This window comes from Sturnus vulgaris, chromosome 15, assembly GCF_052056855.1.
Source record: "Sturnus vulgaris isolate bStuVul1 chromosome 15, bStuVul1.hap1, whole genome shotgun sequence".
In the NCBI taxonomy this organism is placed as follows: domain Eukaryota; kingdom Metazoa; phylum Chordata; class Aves; order Passeriformes; family Sturnidae; genus Sturnus; species Sturnus vulgaris.
Window position 1 is genome coordinate 1,421,899 of NC_142257.1, and position 17,865 is coordinate 1,439,763.

General features: G+C 46.2%; 1 protein-coding gene across 7 annotated transcripts in view; it reads right to left on the bottom strand.

Moving 5' to 3' along the window:
* The window catches only part of HTR4 (5-hydroxytryptamine receptor 4), a 78,334-nt gene that overhangs the window by 24,551 nt on the left and 35,918 nt on the right, over positions 1-17,865 (bottom strand). For 6 of the 7 annotated variants that reach the window (XR_015807121.1, XR_015807124.1, XR_015807122.1 and 3 more), the window contains 3 exons: positions 17,348-17,548; positions 9,193-9,346; positions 7,677-8,539 (listed from right to left, as the gene is read on the bottom strand). Coding sequence is in view for 1 of the 7 variants with exons in the window: in XM_014888308.2 (XP_014743794.2) it covers positions 7,673-8,539; positions 9,193-9,346; positions 17,348-17,548 (1,222 nt within the window). In the remaining 6 variants the exon portion in view is untranslated. Of the gene's footprint in view, positions 1-7,672; positions 8,540-9,192; positions 9,347-17,347; positions 17,549-17,865 lie in introns of those variants that run through there. The other variant, XM_014888308.2, reaches the window with a different exon arrangement.

A 17,865-nucleotide genomic window follows, 5' to 3' on the forward strand; every position in this document is an offset into this window, starting at 1 on the left:
CTCTTTAGTGCCACGTGCTCTGCACTTCCTGAAGTGTTTTGATGGCTCAGTGGAATGACACAAATTAACAGCCTCATTAACAACCCTTCTGCCAAATCTTCAGGCACTTTTCTGAAAGCCTGGCAGTGACAGTGTCAGACACAATCCACGCTCCAGGGACATGATTGACTGTGAAACCACTGCCAAGGCAGGCTGAACGAAGCAAGATGGGAATTCTGACTTCTCTGAGGGAAAACAGCACCAGAGAGAGGCAGGAATTCCAGAGGAACTTCGGCAATTCCCATTCCCAGCCCAGCACTGCAAGGAAAAGTCATCCAGCCAAGCCTATCCCAAGGACTGCTGTGCAAAACTCATTTCAGGCCTGTGCCTGGAACGTGTCTGTGCCTTCTGGAATCCAATTTCAGGGCAGCCCAGGGTAGGAGTCCCTGGGGAATTCCCAAACTGCCTCCTAAATCTGGTTACCTGCATTTTAAAATGTTCTTTTCTATGGTCTGTCACGGCCACGGAACAGAAAGATGAATGCAGAAGTGAGGACTGGAAATCATCAGCTCATGCAGGAACAGCCTTAATCAGCTGGATTTAATAGGGATGGGATAATTGCAGGGCAGGATGCAATTCCCACATTTCCATAGCAAAAGTGCAGCTTTACTGATGGCAAACCCAAACTCAGCCTGGCTCTGGATCCATTCCCAGGCCAGGTCACCCATTCAAGGTGCACTGAGCAGCAGATGGTGGCAAGGATGGCCTTTGCTAGAAAATAAATCAAACCAAAGCCTCAAAATGCCACTTTTCTGCTTTGACATGGAATGTTGAAGGTGGAAAGATGCTCAGAGCTGCATCACAGGTGGGTGAGCACCACAGGCAATGGGAAGGACCCCAAAAATGGCAAATTGTTCAAAAAACAATCAAATCACAACAGATGTGCTGAAAGTCCTTGACACCTTCCTGGAAATACCAAATTTCTGGCCAATTTATCTTGGGAATAACAAGGTTTTCTCTCCCACACACACTCCAAAAGCCTTAAAAGCAATTTTAAAGCAGCAAGAGGGAAGCTTTTCCACATTGTGAGTTTACAATGGCGAGGTGCATACAATGCTTAAATAAATTCTCCCCCAGCAATCAGAAAGGAAGAGAATGATTGGAAAGAAGAACAAAGAAGTGAACCTAAAATTAAAATGCACTCACACAATTAGCTCTGAGTTGGAGATACTGCTGCCCTGAGGAAGAACAGAACATGACAATAATCGCTGAGGTTTCTATAGAATTTCTAACCCTAAGGCATGTGGAGCTCTTTGCACATGCTGATTTGCATTGTCTGAGAACACTTTGCTGATAAACCAAATTAATCTCTGGAGAGGAGAGAACCAACCCAACACATTCAAAGGTCAGTTGGAACAGAAGGCAAGTAGGTGGAGAGCACATTTCTACCAATAATAGAGTTCCTTCAGGTACCAAAATTAGTTTTAAAGCCTGTTTTGGAACCTCTGGAACGAGTGGAGAGACTGGCAAAGGACTGGGAGTGGGATTCAATATGTGCTGTGCTATGAGGGATGTCTGTGTTTTATCTAAATGCATTTGTTTAAGCTGCACTCCATTATTTCATTAATATTATTTCCCACTCCAATGAGAAGTTTCCACCAGGTCTGGGCTTTGCAGTGTGCCAGCAGGAGCTGTCACATTCCAGCTGCAGGGAACGTGGGGCTGTGGCCACCAAATCTCTGCTCTGGGCCACTGATCCCAAATTGCAGCTCCAGGCACATCCTGGCCCATCACAACACAACTGCCTTCATTAGCACGAGCCATGCAATTAAAAACAGGCAAAGATTTCATTTCATTTCAGGCACTGCAAAGCTCGAGGTGCCCTGCAGACACAAATTGGTGCAGAACTTCTGATCCTGAATTTTCTGTTAGGTCAAATAACAAAAACGGGTTTAGCTTCACTGTAATTTTCTTTTTTTCCAACATCCAGGCATATTGAAAGAGATAATCTTTCAAAAATGGAAGGAAACTCTGGTATTTAAAAACTCAAATCCCCTCTCTCCTTTGTAGGAAATAAGGAAATATCTTGATTTCACTCAGCTCAATTACAAGAAGATTTTCTCTTATTTGGAGCTGGGACAAGGCTCCAGCAGAGTCCTGTTCTTTGGGGAGCAGGGTTTGGGGGAAGGAGGCTCCTTCCTGAGAATTTGGGATTTTTGGAACACCCACATTCCTGGACCTGAGGGTTCCTCTGCTCTGGGATCCTGCAGCACATCCCAAATCTCCCCTGACTCACCCCAATGTGTCTGATGGTTCAGGGAATGTCACATCAAGGCTGGCACTGATGCCAAGCTGGAAAACCACGCCAGGGAAGTTGGAACATAAGTTTGGCCGTAAATATTGGCAAAGCTTCATTAAAAAAAAATTAAGAAAGGTCCTCCAAGAAATGAAAAAACTCTTTTTTTTTTTTTTTTTTGTAAAGTTGTTATTGAGTCTAATCATCCCCTGTATTTTTAGAATCCCTTTCCAGGTTGGCAGCTAATGAAATTTAGGTGAAAACCAAATTACCTCTTGACTATTTAACAATATTAGCATTTCCAGGCAGCAATCAGATCCTCTCAGCTTGGGCTTGGTCTGGAGCCACTTCTGGCACAGGGAGCTGATCCCTGAACTGAAACCCTGAAGTGGAAAACACATCTTGAGCAACCTCTGGCTGCCCTGGACTGAAATATCACTGAAATCACCATTTTTAAATGCTCATCATTTGCTGTTTCTCAAGCTTTTGCTCAGGAACTTCCAAAACAAGAATTTACTGGGAATGTGCTTTATCAGCAGCTTGGCAAGGGGGGAAAAAATTTTCTCTGTTGGTGCAATAAATAAAAGAACTGCTGGAGAAGGGGCAGCACAGACCCCAAAGCTCTGCAGGTGCCACCAGCACAAAAATCCACACTTGCCTCCAAAATATCTCCAAAAATTCCCAAATTTCCGTGCAAATCCAGAGTGAAACAGGGAGTGCTGGGGAATGGAGGGAAGGGCAGAGCAAGCCCAAATGAGCCACCTGGGATCCATGAATTTAGAGTGGAGAAATCAGAACCTGTCAGAGCTCTGATTCACCCCCCAGGAGCACCAAAATCCCCTGGCAGGGGGAATTTTTAATCCTTTGCAACCCCCAGGGAATCCTGGCTGAGAGCCACATATCCCAAACCATTCCAAAAAAGTCCCAAACCATTCAAAAAACGTCCCCAACCATTCCAAAAACGTCCCAAAACATTCAAAAAATATCCAAAATCAATCAAAAAAGTCCCAAAATATTTAAAAACCATCCCAAACCAATCAAAAAACTGACTGTGTTGCTCTGCCTTAGGAAGCTCTGTGGTCTCTTCATCTGCCTCAGTGGCCAGGGAAGGATAAAGAACAGGAGGAAATATTTTACCTGTAATCCCAGATCCATGGGACACCTGCTGGGTGCAGCAGGAGCAGCTCTGAGGAACAACCTCTGCTTTTCCTGAGCTGAGGCACAGCTGCAGCCCTTGAAAATCCCAATTTCACAGGTGGGGTGGGGTCACTGCTCCACCCCCAGGACCACCCTGTGCTGTGGGGGAATCCTGGCTGAGAGTCACACGTCACAAACCCTTCAAAAAATATCCCAAACCATCAAAAAAAAATTCAAATAATTCAAAAAACGTCCCAAACCATTCAAAAAACGTCCCAAACCATTCAAAAAATATCCCAAACCATTCAAAAAACCACCACAAACTACTCCAAAAACCACTAGTAATCATCCAAAAAACATCCTAAGCCATTCAAAAAAAACTACCATAAACCATTCAAAAAACGTCCCAAACTATTCAAAAAACGTCCCAAACCATTCAAAAAACCACCATAAACCATTAAGAAAATATCCCAAACCATTAAAAGAAAACCCCACCATAAACCATTCAAAAACCATCCCAAACCATTCAAAAAACCACCATAAACCATTCAAAAAATGTCCCAAACCATTCAAAAAATGTCCCAAAACATTCAAGAAATATCCCAAAACATTCAAAAAACCATTCCAAACCATTCAAAAAAACATCCCAAAGCATTCAATGGTCCCAGGATTCTGTGATCACTTTTTCTTTTGCTCCACACCAGCTCTGACCTCTTTCCTACAACCAGCAGGGATTTATTTTTATTCCAGTGGATCCTTGGAACTGTTAAACCTCTAAAATTTGGAGCCCCTGAGTTGCTGCACTGCTGTTCCAGTGGCTCACTGCAGTTCCAACCCCCAAGGTGTTTATTTCTGGCTTTTTCCCCTCACTTTATTTCTCTTGGCTTTTTCAAGAGGAAAAAAAAAAAAAAAAATCAGGATGTGTTTTCCTTTGGAGAAATCCCAATTGACTTTTGGAGAAGACATCTCAATGCTGGAAAATGAGTGGTAAATAAAGCTCTCACTAGAGCTTTCCCTGAAGACACCAGTGCAGTGCTCTGAGCTTTTCTGAGAGGGAATGGGGACACAGCAGAGTGACCTCCCTGAGCCAGATGTTCCAGAGTGTGTCTGCTCTGATCATTGCACAGATATATTTCACCCAAAGTCATCTTTGCTGTTGCAAAATGTCCCAATTTGTTTTATTCAGGAATTCCAGCAATGCTGACCTGGCTCCTCATCCATTTGTGCTCTACAAGAGTTCAGTGATTCATGGAGGCAGGAGTTTGTTGGTTTGTTTTGAATAAATATCTACTCATGACAGAAGAAATGCAAACAATCTGTTTCAAGGGGAACACAGCTTTTTTTTTTTTAATGATTTTAGCTTTTCTCAGTCTGGTGTTGCACAGAACCCTGAACACCCAGAAATCCCCATCTATTTACAGTTCACTTTTGTGCTAATTTTTGTCAGAGCTGAGTTCAACACAAGGTCTGTCCCTCTGGCCACTGCTCTCCCAGCCAGGGGACAAAAAGCAGCTGTAAAATCCCACTGGCACTGCTTCCCCATTTGCAGAAAATTTTGGCCAGGAGGAGCAACTTTGAGTTTGGAAAAGTGTCTGATCCAGCTGCAGCCCCCGTGGAGCTCCCAGGGGAGCTCACACCCAACTTCTGCCCTCTCCCAGCTCTGTCCTGGGCACACCTGCAGGAACTGGACACACCTGTTCCCTACAAACCCAGCCTGCCCCAAACTGCTTCTGCCCCATCCCTTTCTAAGCATTTCTACCACCAAGATACTGCAAAATGAAATCAATCCTGTACAAACTCCTCTTGCTGGTGGCTGCAAGCTCTGGGCCGATGCCTGAAATTTTAACTTTTATAATTTCCAGATTCTGCACCGCATTAGGATATAACTCTGAACTTCAAAAAAAGTGTCAGCAAGTTTTTATCCCCCAGTCCCAGGGAGGGTGGGGGGCTCAGGGTTGTCCACCCAGCTGAAATTAAAGCATCAGGTTTGGAGCTCTTGCTCAATGCAGAATTTGAGAACCAAGAGCTGCTTTGTTCAGGCTGTGCCAAACCTTTGGGTGTTTGCTTGGGGAAGGAGATGATGCCTGAAATTTTAACTTTTCTATTTCCCAGGCTCTGCAGTGCATTAGGATAGAACTGTGAACTCCATATCAAGTGTTCCAAGTTCTCCTCCCAGCTCAGGCACACAGAACAATCCTTTTCCAGCCCCACAACCAAGGACACGCTGCAGCTCCAGCCCCAAAAAGTGCAAACAGCAGCGAATGGGGGAGAGAATCTGGGAGGATGGGACTGCAGAACCTGGAGCTGGGATTGGACAATGAACCCCAAAATGGAAATGGACCCAAACTGATAAAAGTGTGAAAAATCATGACCAAGAGTCCAGCTTGGGTGTAGCCATGGCCAGGCTCTTGCACTGCCCAAGGTGAATCCTTTGAAAGCCTTTCAATAAATCCCTGTTTTATTCCTTTAACTCTGTCCAGCCTCTGTTCCAGTGAAACACTAATCTTAGAGAAATAAAGATTTTAGTTATTTACTAAAGTTAATTAAAAAGCAGATGGATAAATAAGCCTTGCTGAAGAGATTTAAAAGTTAGGGGTTAGTTAGAAGAAAACCAGGCTTGAGATAGTTATCTAAGACTTAAATAATTGATTGCCTGTCATTTTATATTTGCTCAGCTGTGCTTGCAATGGGAAAAGATGAAACTGGTAAACAGATGCAAAGAAACATGAACAATTCAACCAGAACCTTATTCAAAATTGTGAAGAGAAGGAAATTGGAGTTTTCCCATAAGCCATTTGCATTGTCATTGATAGAAAAGATGGAAAGTTTAGGACGAGGAAGACTCACCTTACTTCTTCTTTTTAAGACCCCTCCCCACAAAAACAACCCCAGACTTAATTCAAGAAGCCAACCACGCTTGCTTAATAACCATTCCAGCTAATTACCATGGGAAGCAGAGGATGGGAGGGGCTGGTATGATGAATATGAAATTGTCTGAAGCTTTTGCCAATAAATAGACTCTGTGATCACCTCTAATTTCACAGTGATTATTGGAGGGTGACCCCACGCTGCTGCCCAGCACTGAATTGAGACCCCGTGCACCCCATCACTGAATAAATACACACCTACTTTAAAACTCTCATTTCCTACGAGTTACAGAGTCTTTTCAGCCTATCAGAATAAACATACACTTCGTGTAGAAAGCATCAGCCAGCTCCTGGGACAGTTTGGTGTGAACACGGAGCTTTCCAGGAGCTGGCCTGGGAGCAGAGGATTTCCCAGGAGCAAACAAAGGCACCTGCTACTGTTTACAGTGTGCATTTTGATGTTTACAGTGTGCATTTCGATTTTTAGAGTGTGCATTTTGAGAACTCTGTTGCTTACAATGAAAACATCTGTGCAAGAGGCACTGCCTGCTCTGGAAGGTAGGGTTACAATAAAGTCAGATAGATTTCATGGATGTATCAGGTATGAGAAAATATTCTGGTTAAGGGTTAAGAGATTTTGGGTTTATGGTGCTTTTTATTATTGTATTAGCTATAATAGATTTTCTTATTGGATTAGAAATAATATTCTGCAGCCTCTTGCAAAAAAGAGCAGCAAGGTGTGAATGTTCAAGGTATCTTCAAGTCTCTTGCACGGGGCCCTGCAGCAGACTGCAAACACTTCTTTTTTTTCCTTTTTCCTAAATAAAAAGAGGTGACCTGTGGAAACCCATGGGACAGTTTAGTGTGAACACAGAGTTTTCCCAGGAGCTGGCCTGGGAGCAGAGGATTTCCCAGGAGCAAACAAAGGCACCTGCTACTGTTTACAGAGCGTGCATTTTGATGTTTACAGTGTGTGCATTTTGATTTTTACAGAGTGTGTATTTTGATTTTTACAGAGTGTGTATTTTGATGGTTACAGTGTGTGTATTTTGATTTTTACAGAGTGTGCATTTTGATGCTTACAGAGTGTGTATTTTGAGAACTCTGTTTATAATGCAAATATCTGTGCAAGAGATACTGCGTGTTCCAACCAATCAGCTCTATTCTGGAGCAGTGTGTGGCTGTACTTAAGCAAGGCGTGTGCCACAATAAATTTGTCACCGTCTCCTTCCTACCCTGAGGGCTGACCATGTCTCTGTGTGCTTAACCAAGGGTTAATCCTTTAAGTGACGGCGACACACTTTAAATCTCCAGCGAGTCTTCTGCCCCTCACGGCCCATCACCAGCACGAGGCCGACACTCACATTTTGGCAAATCCCCAAGGCACCAGAGCTCACCTGAGCACGTGTGTGGAGCCGTTGATGGTGGTGGTGGAGCAGGGCACGCTCTGGCCCAGCATGGAGGGCCTGCGGTAGCGCTCGTCGCCGCAGCAGAGGATGATGAGGAAGGCACGTCTGAAGGCCTTGTTGAGGAAGGCGTACAGGAAAGGGTTCAGGCCCGAGTTGATGTAGCCCAGCCACAGGAAGGCCGTCCACAGCTTGCCAGGCACTGTGTAGTTTATGAAGGGATCCACGATGTTGGTGACGAAGAACGGGGCCCAGCAGAGGCAGAAGCAGCCCATGATGATGCACAGCGTCTTGGCGGCTTTGGTCTCGGTTTTCATGCGGTGGGAGCTGTGCTGGTCCTGCACGTTCTGTCTGGGTTCCTGTGGGTGCTGTCTGGGCTCCTGGAGGTTCTGTCTGGGTTCCTGGAGGTTCTGTCTGTGCTCCTGGAGGTGTTGTCTGGGTTCCTGTGGGTTCTGTCTGGGTTCCTGCAGGTTCTGTCTGGGTTCCTGCAGGTGCTGTCTGGGTTCCTGCGGGTTCTGTCTGGGTTCCTGCAGGTTCTGTCTGGGTTCCTGGAGGTGCTGCCTGGGCTCCTGGAGGTGTTGTCTGGGTTCCTGTGGGTTCTGTCTGGGTTCCTGCAGGTTCTGTCTGGGTTCCTGGAGGTGCTGCCTGGGCTCCTGGGGGTTCCCTGCCCGCTGCAGCAGCCGGATCTGCCGTGCGTGTGCCCGTGCTGTCACGTAGATGCGGTGGTAGGCCAGCACCATCAGCAGGAAGGGGATGTAAAAAGCCACCACGGAGCAGGTGATGGCGTAGGGTTTGTTCACCATGAAGATGCAGTAGGTGGAGTTGGAGGCTTTGTTGAATTGTCTTTGCTGGATCTGGGGCGTGGAGGGGAGGAGAAGGCGAGGAAGGAGGGATAAAGTGGGAATCAGAGAACGGGCTGGTTTGGGAGGGACCTCAAAGATGATGTAATGTCACCCCCGTCATGGGCAGGGACACCTTCCACTAGACCAGGGTGCTCCAAGGCCTGTCCAGCCATCCTTGGACACATCCACAACCTCTCTGTGTGACCCGTGACCGCCCTTACAGGGAATTTTTTCCCAATTTCCCATCTAACCCTGTCCTCTGGCAGTGTGCAGCCATGCCCTTGTCCTGGCACTCCAAGCTTTTGTTTATTCCACCAAGAGAATAATTCTGCTTCTTATTTGAGTGAGAGCAGCAAAGGCCAAGGGAACCAAGGGCTCCTGAGGTGTTTCAGGGCCCAGCTGGGCTTGGCCTTTTTTTCCAAGGACTCCTGACTGACCTGACTGTGAATGTTGGTAAAATCCTCTCCCAGGCCACCACTGTCCCTGTGTCAGCCCTTCCAGGACAGAACCACTTCAACCCCCCCTTAAAAATCCCCTCCAGAAATTCAGCAACCCCTCTGCACTACAAAATTTCCCCTTATTCTTCCCTTTCCCTGAAAAACTGCTTTTTAAAGAACACCCATCACACACTCAGTGCCTTGGATTTTCCCTCCTTGGCTACTCACCAGATCAATGATGCCAATGCTATTCCAGCCTTGCATGATGGGGAGGAAAGAAATAAAGGTTGGGATGACCCAGCAGCCCCCCAGCATGACGGCGATGCGCAGCGGGGTCATCTTGTTCCTGTACACCAGGGGCTGGCAGCAGATGGCATAGTACCTGCAGGGCACACAGACAGGCACAGGACACTCCCAAACCTGCTAAAAATCCAGCTGTAAAACTCTTTTTTTTGGTGCTGTTTCTCCTGCCTTTCAAAACAGAGGGGGAATAGGAGTGTGTAGCCTGCTTCCGTCGGGCTTATCACACAGGAATTTGGGATATTTTTGGTGGCTTGCAAGGAAAAAAAACCAGAGTTTTTCTGCTTTCCAGCATTTCCAGGTGAATGCTGTGGGATTTTTGAGGTGGCAGGGCAAGGGAGAGATTCCACACTCAGCCCCTGAGGATGTCCCCACCCTCCAAGGAATATCCCTCCCTCCCTTCTCTCCCTTCCTTCCTTCCTTCCCTTCCTCCCTGAATTTCCTACCTTCCCTGGACATTTATTTTGATGAGGCTGCAAAAACAATTATCACAAATTAACAAAGTCTCCCAAAGCTGTGAAACTGGCAGTAAAATGAAGAGTGTTTTTCCATTTCCCACGAATCCTCCTCATTTCCAGCTGGGCTTTAACCTTCCCAAGGACAAAAGTCTTTGCACCCTCAAGGGGACGTGCCCTGAACTCTCCTTCCTCCTCCTGAGCCATTCAAAATACCCCAAGTGCAACAGGTCCCTGCTCCTAAAATAGTTATGACCTAAAAATATCTTCTCAAAGAGATAAAAAAATCAAATTTTCTCTTTGTTTGATCCCCGTGCCACCCCCTGCAGGTGGATCTCTCCATCAGGAAGGGGTAGCAAAAATAAAACTGAAATTATTATTTATTCCTAAGAGGACCAGATCAGCAAATAGCCAATTGCAGACTTTCAGTGCTCCTGACCTGACAATCAGTCTCAGGTTCCCAATAAAATATTTTTTGCTCTTTAGATTTTTGGATTTCAGCACACTCTGTAAAAATTTTAAAGAGGTCAGCAGAACCATGAATTAGAGGAATTAAATTAGCAATAACAATGTGTGTGTGTTAAAGAGCTGCTCTTCGAGATTTGAGTGGGAACCAAGAGCTTTGTCCTAAACAGGCACAAAAATATAAGAAATTCCATTTTTTCCTAAGACTTTTTTTTTTCTTAAAGTCATGTGGAGTCAACTGAATTGCTTTATTTTGATAAAATCAGATGATATATTCCACACAGAGGCTTGAAGTAATATCAAAGTGTCAAAAGAAAACATTTCTTAAAAGTCTCTTTGAAACAAGATTCAAAATGTCACAGGGGAAAAACGCTGAAACAGGCATTCAACTCCTGCAATTTGATAATTCCTCTCTTCTCCTCTGCTTTCCTGTGTGCATGAAAAATCAGCCTGTTCCTCTGGAGAGCTGCACTTCCAAAAAAATTGCATTTGCCAGGAGCTGCTCTTTTAGACCTGTGGGTGAAAAGTTCCTCTCGTGGAGCTCCAGCTCCCCTGGGGCTGATCCCTGTCCCAGGAAATCAATTTGGAATTCCAACAGGAATTTTTGGGATGTTTACTGGGACAGAGGGAGCTTCCCTTGGCATCAGAGCTGCTCCCCTGACTCTCAACACAAAGGATCTGTATTAAAAAAATAGATTTAATTGTTTGTTATCTCAAAGTCACTCACTGAAAGTGCTGGACATCGAAGCCGAGTCACAAGAGACTCCATTTCTTTGCAAAAAGGGCAAGAGAAGAAATCCAATAAATAAAAGAATAAAACCAGCCAAGACAGCAGCTACCCTTTGACAAGCTGGATAAGCAAACAGGAAGAGAAAACCACTGTACACTGCTAATTAAGTACAGCAGGAAAACAATTCTTGCCAGCAGTTTGAGTGATCACATTTCTCTGCTCCTCTTCCCTGCTGCAGCTGAAAGAATTACCCTGAATTGTTCCTGCTATTAGAGGCCATTAGAGTAAAAATTATGCCTGTAAAAATGACACCTTAAGCTCCTGTATTTCTTCCCTCCCAGTGATTCAGCAGCAATTTTCCTCCACTTTCACGTCAAAAAGATTTGATTTTATTTCATTTTCGCTGCTGCTGCTGCTACCAGAACTTCCCCCCTGCTCAGAGTCGAGCTGGGCTCCTCCTGTCACTGTTTTGGGTGACAAAGAGCAGGTGTGGGTGACAATTTTGTGATGGGGAGGGAGGCAGAGGAGCACAGCACCCACTTCTCCAGAGCCCAGCAGGGTTTCCATCCCAGGAATCAGGTACCAGACAGCTGAGAGTGCCACCAGAAGGACTGGAAATCACAGATCTTGCAGGAGGTGATGATTTGATCCATGTGCTGAGCATTTGAGCAGCTATTTATTCACTGGCAGAGAAGGAATTCTATCTGTGAGATTATCAATAGTTTTAGTCAGAATAAAGACATGCTCTGCATTCTGCTTTCCTGAATCTCTGTTCTGTGCTGCTGTGGCAGTGTGATGGATGAACAGAAAATGCAATGCATACACGTGATTAATACCATGTCCAGGCCCAATTAAATATTAATTCTCTCGATTATCAGTCAAGTTCCTTGCAAATGTTCCCTCCCCTGTTACCCACAGCAGAGCAGCTGATGTGAAACCTCCTCTGCAATGATATTCTCCACTGAAGGGGAAACACAGGGACCCCTTCCAGGAGCTGCAGCTCTTCCAATAAAGCAAAGATTATTCTAAAACTTCTCCTTTTCCTTCTCAGACATTTGCCACAGGAATGGATCAAGTGCTAACGTTTGATTGTGGCTGAAAAGAAGAAATCCATCATTTCTTGGGCCTTATGCAGAAATGACAGAATCACAGGGAAGAGACCTTAAAGATCATTTAATTCCACCCCAGCCACGGGCAGGGACACCTTCCACTGTCCAAACCCTCTCCAATCTGGCCTTGGACACTTCCAGGGATTCACAGGCAGGAATTCCTTCCCAAATCCCATCTATCCCTGTCCTCTGTCAATGTGGAGCCATTCCCTTTATCCTGGCACTTTCTTTCCATCATCCCAAGGTCCCAGTTAGGATCCAGGGCAGTTCCACAGCTGGACGTGACTGACAGCAGCACAATCCAGCTGTGAGCCACGGCAAGGAATGATTTAAATATCCCAACACCTCCTCAACCCCACGGCTGTGGAAAAGCTGCCCTGGAGCTCTCAGCTCCTGCCCAAGCCCTGATGATGCTCTGCCCACACCTCTGCTCCTCCCTTACCTCCTGGGCACTACAGAAATAGAAATTATTCAGCTGCAGGAGATCATTCCTTGCCCTTGGAGTGAAATGAAAGCATCTCCCCGGTTTGCAGTGCAGTTTGGAGCTGGGAGCCTGTAGGCACCACCCTGCAAGGAGCTCTTGAGCTCTCACAGACAGACAAATCCACCCCCACCCTCACGAACAGCCTGGCTCTGGGGGTGGCCCACACCTCAAAAGCATTTGGTGTCATGTGCATATGGAAAATGATGTACATAGCATATGCTGGATCATCCCTGGGGCCAGGATGAGACACAGAACACTCACACTGAGTAATTATTTCACCCCACTTAAATCATCTAGGAAAAAAAGAAGCCAAAAGATGGGAAAACTGGGGGAAAAAAAAGACAAAATTATGAGAAAACTGGAAAAAAGGAGGACAAAAGGATGGGAAACTGGAAAAAAGAAGACGAAAGACAGGAAAATTGGGAAAAAAAGGAAGACCAAAGTATGGGAAAACTGGAAAAAAGGAAGACAAAAGGATGGGAAAACTGGAAAAAAGGGAGACAAAAGGATGGGAAAACAGTGGGTGCTGCTGGCTCTCTCCCAAAGTTAGGGTGCAAGAGCCAAGCCCTCTGTCACTGCGAAGTCACTGCCCTTGTCCTTGTCCCTCAGGGAATCCAGACTGGGACAGAGTCCCCAGCTGAGCCCTGACCAAGTGATGAACCTAAGGAGCCACAATTTCAATTTATTTGTGCCTGTGGGAAATTAATCCAACACTACTGCTGCTGCTATCTCAGTGAAAACAGGTTCTGGCCTCTGTGGAACCAGATTTTAACTTTTTTTTTGGAAAGAACAGCTCTTTCTATTTTCCTTTTTCCCACTGAGCAAATAAGCTTTGGGCTCTCATTGTGCCAGAGAAAACAAAGTTCTGCACCGTTGGTCCAGAAAAAGAAAATGTCCTAAAATGATTATTTCTAACAAAATTAAATTCTTATTAGAAAAACAACAGCCTGCTGGTGTTGAGATAATTACACTGAGAAAAATGCTAAAGAGAACAGTTAATTGGAGCTGGATAAATTTAGCAGGGAACACAAACAAATGTGTGTTGCCAAATGGAGATGAGAGAGGGCTCCTCCACGGGCCCCGTGAGGCTGAGGTGTGTGGAGGGTTTTTGGCAGCAAGGGTGGCAAAATAAATGAAATTTTTCTGGAGGGTTTGCAGAGATGAATAAAGGACAGAGCATCCCTCAGCCTGAGCTGTGGCCATCTGCTCTGGGATTTTCATTAAAAAAGGGATTTGGATTCTGCAAAGGCTGGGATGGTTTTTTTGGCTGGCAGGGACAGCTCCAGATTTGTGTCACCTCTCACACCCTGGGGACAGGCTCCAGCTTTTCCTGCTGCCTCTCTGCTCTCCCACCTGACATCCAGGTGAAACAGGCACAGGGAATTTCCAGCCTGGGCAGAACTCCAGAATCTGGAATTTGGGGCATTTAATCAGGCTGCAAGCATTAATTACCGACAGCTACCCAAAGTTTGAATCCTTCTCCCACAACGAACAACCTCCCCGTGGCCCTGCACAGCTGGGGATGCTCTACAGGGCACAGCTGGGCACAGCTGGGCACAGCAGCTTCCTGCCAGCCTGGGACAGCACCCTGGGCACCCTCACCATGGCCTGGGCACCCTCACCATGGCCTGGGCACCCCACCATGGCCTGGGCACCCTCACTATGGCCTGGGCACCCTCTGGGCACCAGCCAGGACAGGGGATGGGTGAGCAGGGAATGCTGGGCTGGAGCACTGGCAGCAGGGGCAGTGCCCAGTGTCCCCCAGGGCCAGGGGACAGGGCTGCTGTCACAGGATGTCACCACAGGGCTCGGGAGCTTTTCCAACATCACCTCTGTCTGTGCTAATTTGCTGCCTGAACAGTCCATTAATGGTAATTAATGTTTGCAAACAGCAGGGCGAGCAGAGCTCTGCTCTGACACTCTCGGGGTGCATCTGCCAGGATTTAAGCCTGGTTTAGCAGCGGTTTTGGGCCGAGCCTGAATGTAGGATCAGTTTGGGATCAAAGAACACACTCAGGGCTGGTTTGGGGTGTGAAAAAGGTGTGAAACACCCCAGCAAACAGAGCACCCAGAGGGACACAGCCCTGGCTGGAGGGTGCAGGAAGCAGGGACAGGATGCTCCAGCTGCATCAAGAGCTGCCAGATGTGCACCCAAACCCAAACCCAAACCCAAACCCAAACCCAAACCCAAACCCAAACCCAAACCCGCAGCCATTTAGGGACCTGCTTGTCCCTCTGTTGTTTTCCCCACCCCACCAAAGGCTTTGTGAAGTAATTGCATTGCAAATTGGACTGCAAATATTGGAGGAGAAAATTGCCTCTCCTGACAAGCTCGCTGCATTCAGAGACTCCATCAGAGCTTCTGGGTCTGTTTATCTGCAGAGCAATTATTTTTTATTGCACTGGCACAAAGAATGGACATGGATGCATAAAACATGCAATAAATAAATATTTCAAGGGTAAATCTCTCTAATATATTAGAATATCAAAGAGATGATGAAAAAGCACAAGGCAGTGGCAGCAAACTTTGGATTCAGTGAGCCCTGAGACACCTTTGCTACCTTGGAAAATCCCTTTTCCAACTGAGACTGACAGAGGCTCTCTGCAGGATTTTAATCCCTGTGTCTGAGCAGGAAAATCAGTTTATTACATGGTGATTTCTCCAGATTTTCTCCAGTGCCTTTGAGAATTCAAGCCTCAGTGCTTGTTTCCTTCTTTTCCAGAGGCAGCAGTGGAAATAGGTACAAGGCATTATCAGATAAAAGTCTTTTCAAACAACACTCTGTGAATATTTTGAAGGGAATGACTTTCCAAAGGGAGTCTTTAGGATTAGATTAACCACCCAAGGGTTTTCTTAATAAAAAAAACCCTTAAAACTCACACCTGCATGCCCTGAAATAAAACAGAAGGCAGGAAATAGATCACAGAAAAAAAAAAAAAAAAAAACAGCTAGAAGCAACACATTCCCATAAATTCTGAATGGACACAAGAGCAAACAGCTGAAAAAATTGAATTAAGCCGTGGGAAGGAAGCAGTGCTGCCCCAGGCAGGGATTGATGCTGGGCTGAGTCATCCACAAAATCCTCTCATTCATCCACAAAATCCTCTCATTCTCATTCTCATCCACCTGCTCTGCCCTTTTGGGGTCATCCACCACCTTCTCCTCGTCTATTCTGGTGTTCAGTCAGTCCTCACTGTGGGAAAAACCAACCCCAAAACCAACTAAAAAAATGTCAGAGGAATTCAAGGTTCTGCCAGGAACCTTTAACACCGAGGGCTGAGGTGCAGGAGATCCCTAAAGCATCAACTCCAAGGCAAGGCTGGCCCAGGATTTTGGGGACAGATGGGGACAGGACAGGAACTCTGGACATGGGGGAGTCTCCAGGAGGGCAGAAAAAAGGGGGGGAAAAAAATCCAGGGTTGAAATCCCATTTTCCCTTCCCTCCCTCTTTAATTAAGAGCCTGGAGAATCAAACTCCAACATTTCAGAGAGCAAGGTCACATCCAGAGCCCAACATCTGCTTTGCTGGTAATTGGCTCAGAGTGGCAATTTGTCAACGATTTGAAGATAACGAGTTTCCCATTTGTGTTGCAGCCATCCAAATTTTGCAGATGAGGACAGGAGCTGTGCCTGGGGGAATCTCAGCTTCCCTCTGGATACAAAACTGCCTGTGCTGGTGCCCCCCACAGCACTGCTGCCCATCAAGATTGTGGTTAAGCAACTTTTTTTTTTTTTTTTTTTTTGAAGTCTGGCCGCACTCAGACTCTCAAGATATTGAAATGCCACGTATTTAAATATCAGCTGTCACAATAACGAGAATAATTATGGTTATTTTGGCCCTGGGTAGCAATACTAAGTAACAGTGGTTTTAAAGGTATTGAAATCTCTGCACAGAACTCCAAAAAAACCCCCAAAAACACAAACAAAAAACCCCACCAAAACCAAAACAAACAAAAACCAACCCAAAACCAAACAAAACCCCCTCAAAACAACAACAAAAAAAAACAAAAAAACCAAAAAACAAACAAAAAAAACAACAAAAAAACCCCTCAACCAAAAAAAACACCTCTAAATATTATCAGAATAGCCAAAATGTTTCCTACTGAGTGTTTATCTTGTGAAAAATTCTTATGGAAGTTCTGCCATTTACCCTGAAAATCTGCAGACCAACAGAATTGTTCTCCAGAAATTGTTGAGGGCTGGGTTTTATTTTTAGGTGGCGAGAAAAGTTGGGAAGAAAGGAAAGTTTTTAAGATCTCTCAGAAGGTTTAGGCTGGAAAAGACCTTCAAGATCATCCTGTGCCTGATTTCACCTTGTCCCCAGCCCAGAGCACTGAGTGTCACATCCAGGTGACACCTCCAGGGATGGGGATCCAAACCTCCCTGGGCAATTCCAATCCCTGAGCACCCTTTCCATGGGGAAATTCCTGCTGCTGTCCACCCTGAGCTCCCCTGGCCCAGCCTGGGGCCGTTCCCTCTCCTCCTGTCCCTGTTCCCTGAGTGCAGAACATCTGGCAGAGGCCACATCTGGCCCTGTGCCACAGCTCAGCTCCCACCTTTGCACACATCTGAGGAGCCTTTTTCTCCTCCAAAGAAGGAGCAGAACCACAAAACCACACCTGGCCAGAGCTTCCCACAGAACAACCCAGATCCCCACCACCAATCCCATTCCATTCCAAATTCCTCTTCCCTCCCTCCTCAGAATCCTCTCCAAAAACCAACCACTGGCACAGATTTATTGCTGTGCCATGCCAGGCAGGTGCAGCTTTGCCTTGTGGCAGCTCAGGATGCCCCAGGGCACAGCAGAGGTTGCCAGCAGTGCCCGTGTGCAGCCCATACCTGTCCAGGGAGATGCAGCAGAGGTGCAGGATGGAGGCTGTGGTGAGCAGCACGTCCAGGGATGTCCTCACCAGGCAGAACATCTCCCCATAGACCCAGTTGTCCTGAACCAGCTCGATGGCTCCAAAGGGCATCACCAGCACCGACACCAGCAGGTCAGCAAAGGCCAAGGAAACAATGAAATAATTGGTCTTGATTTTCCTGCAAGGCAGAGCACAGAATTAGGGTGGGTTCAGTGCAGCAGCCTCCACACGTGGGCACAGATTCCAGCTTGAATTTGGGGTTAATCTGCTCTAGCACACTAAAATCTCCTGTCTAACACTCTCCTCACTTTATATGGTCACCACTCCTGGTTTTTAAAGCTAAATATCCACCATTTTCCTGGCCTAAATACATCTCTGTGCTCCCCCAGAGGAGGCAAATGGATGCTCACAGGCCTCTGCACTGGAGACTCTGAGGTGGAAGAAGGGGATTTTATTTTAACTTGTAAATGGAGAAAATCCTTCCAGAAAGCACTG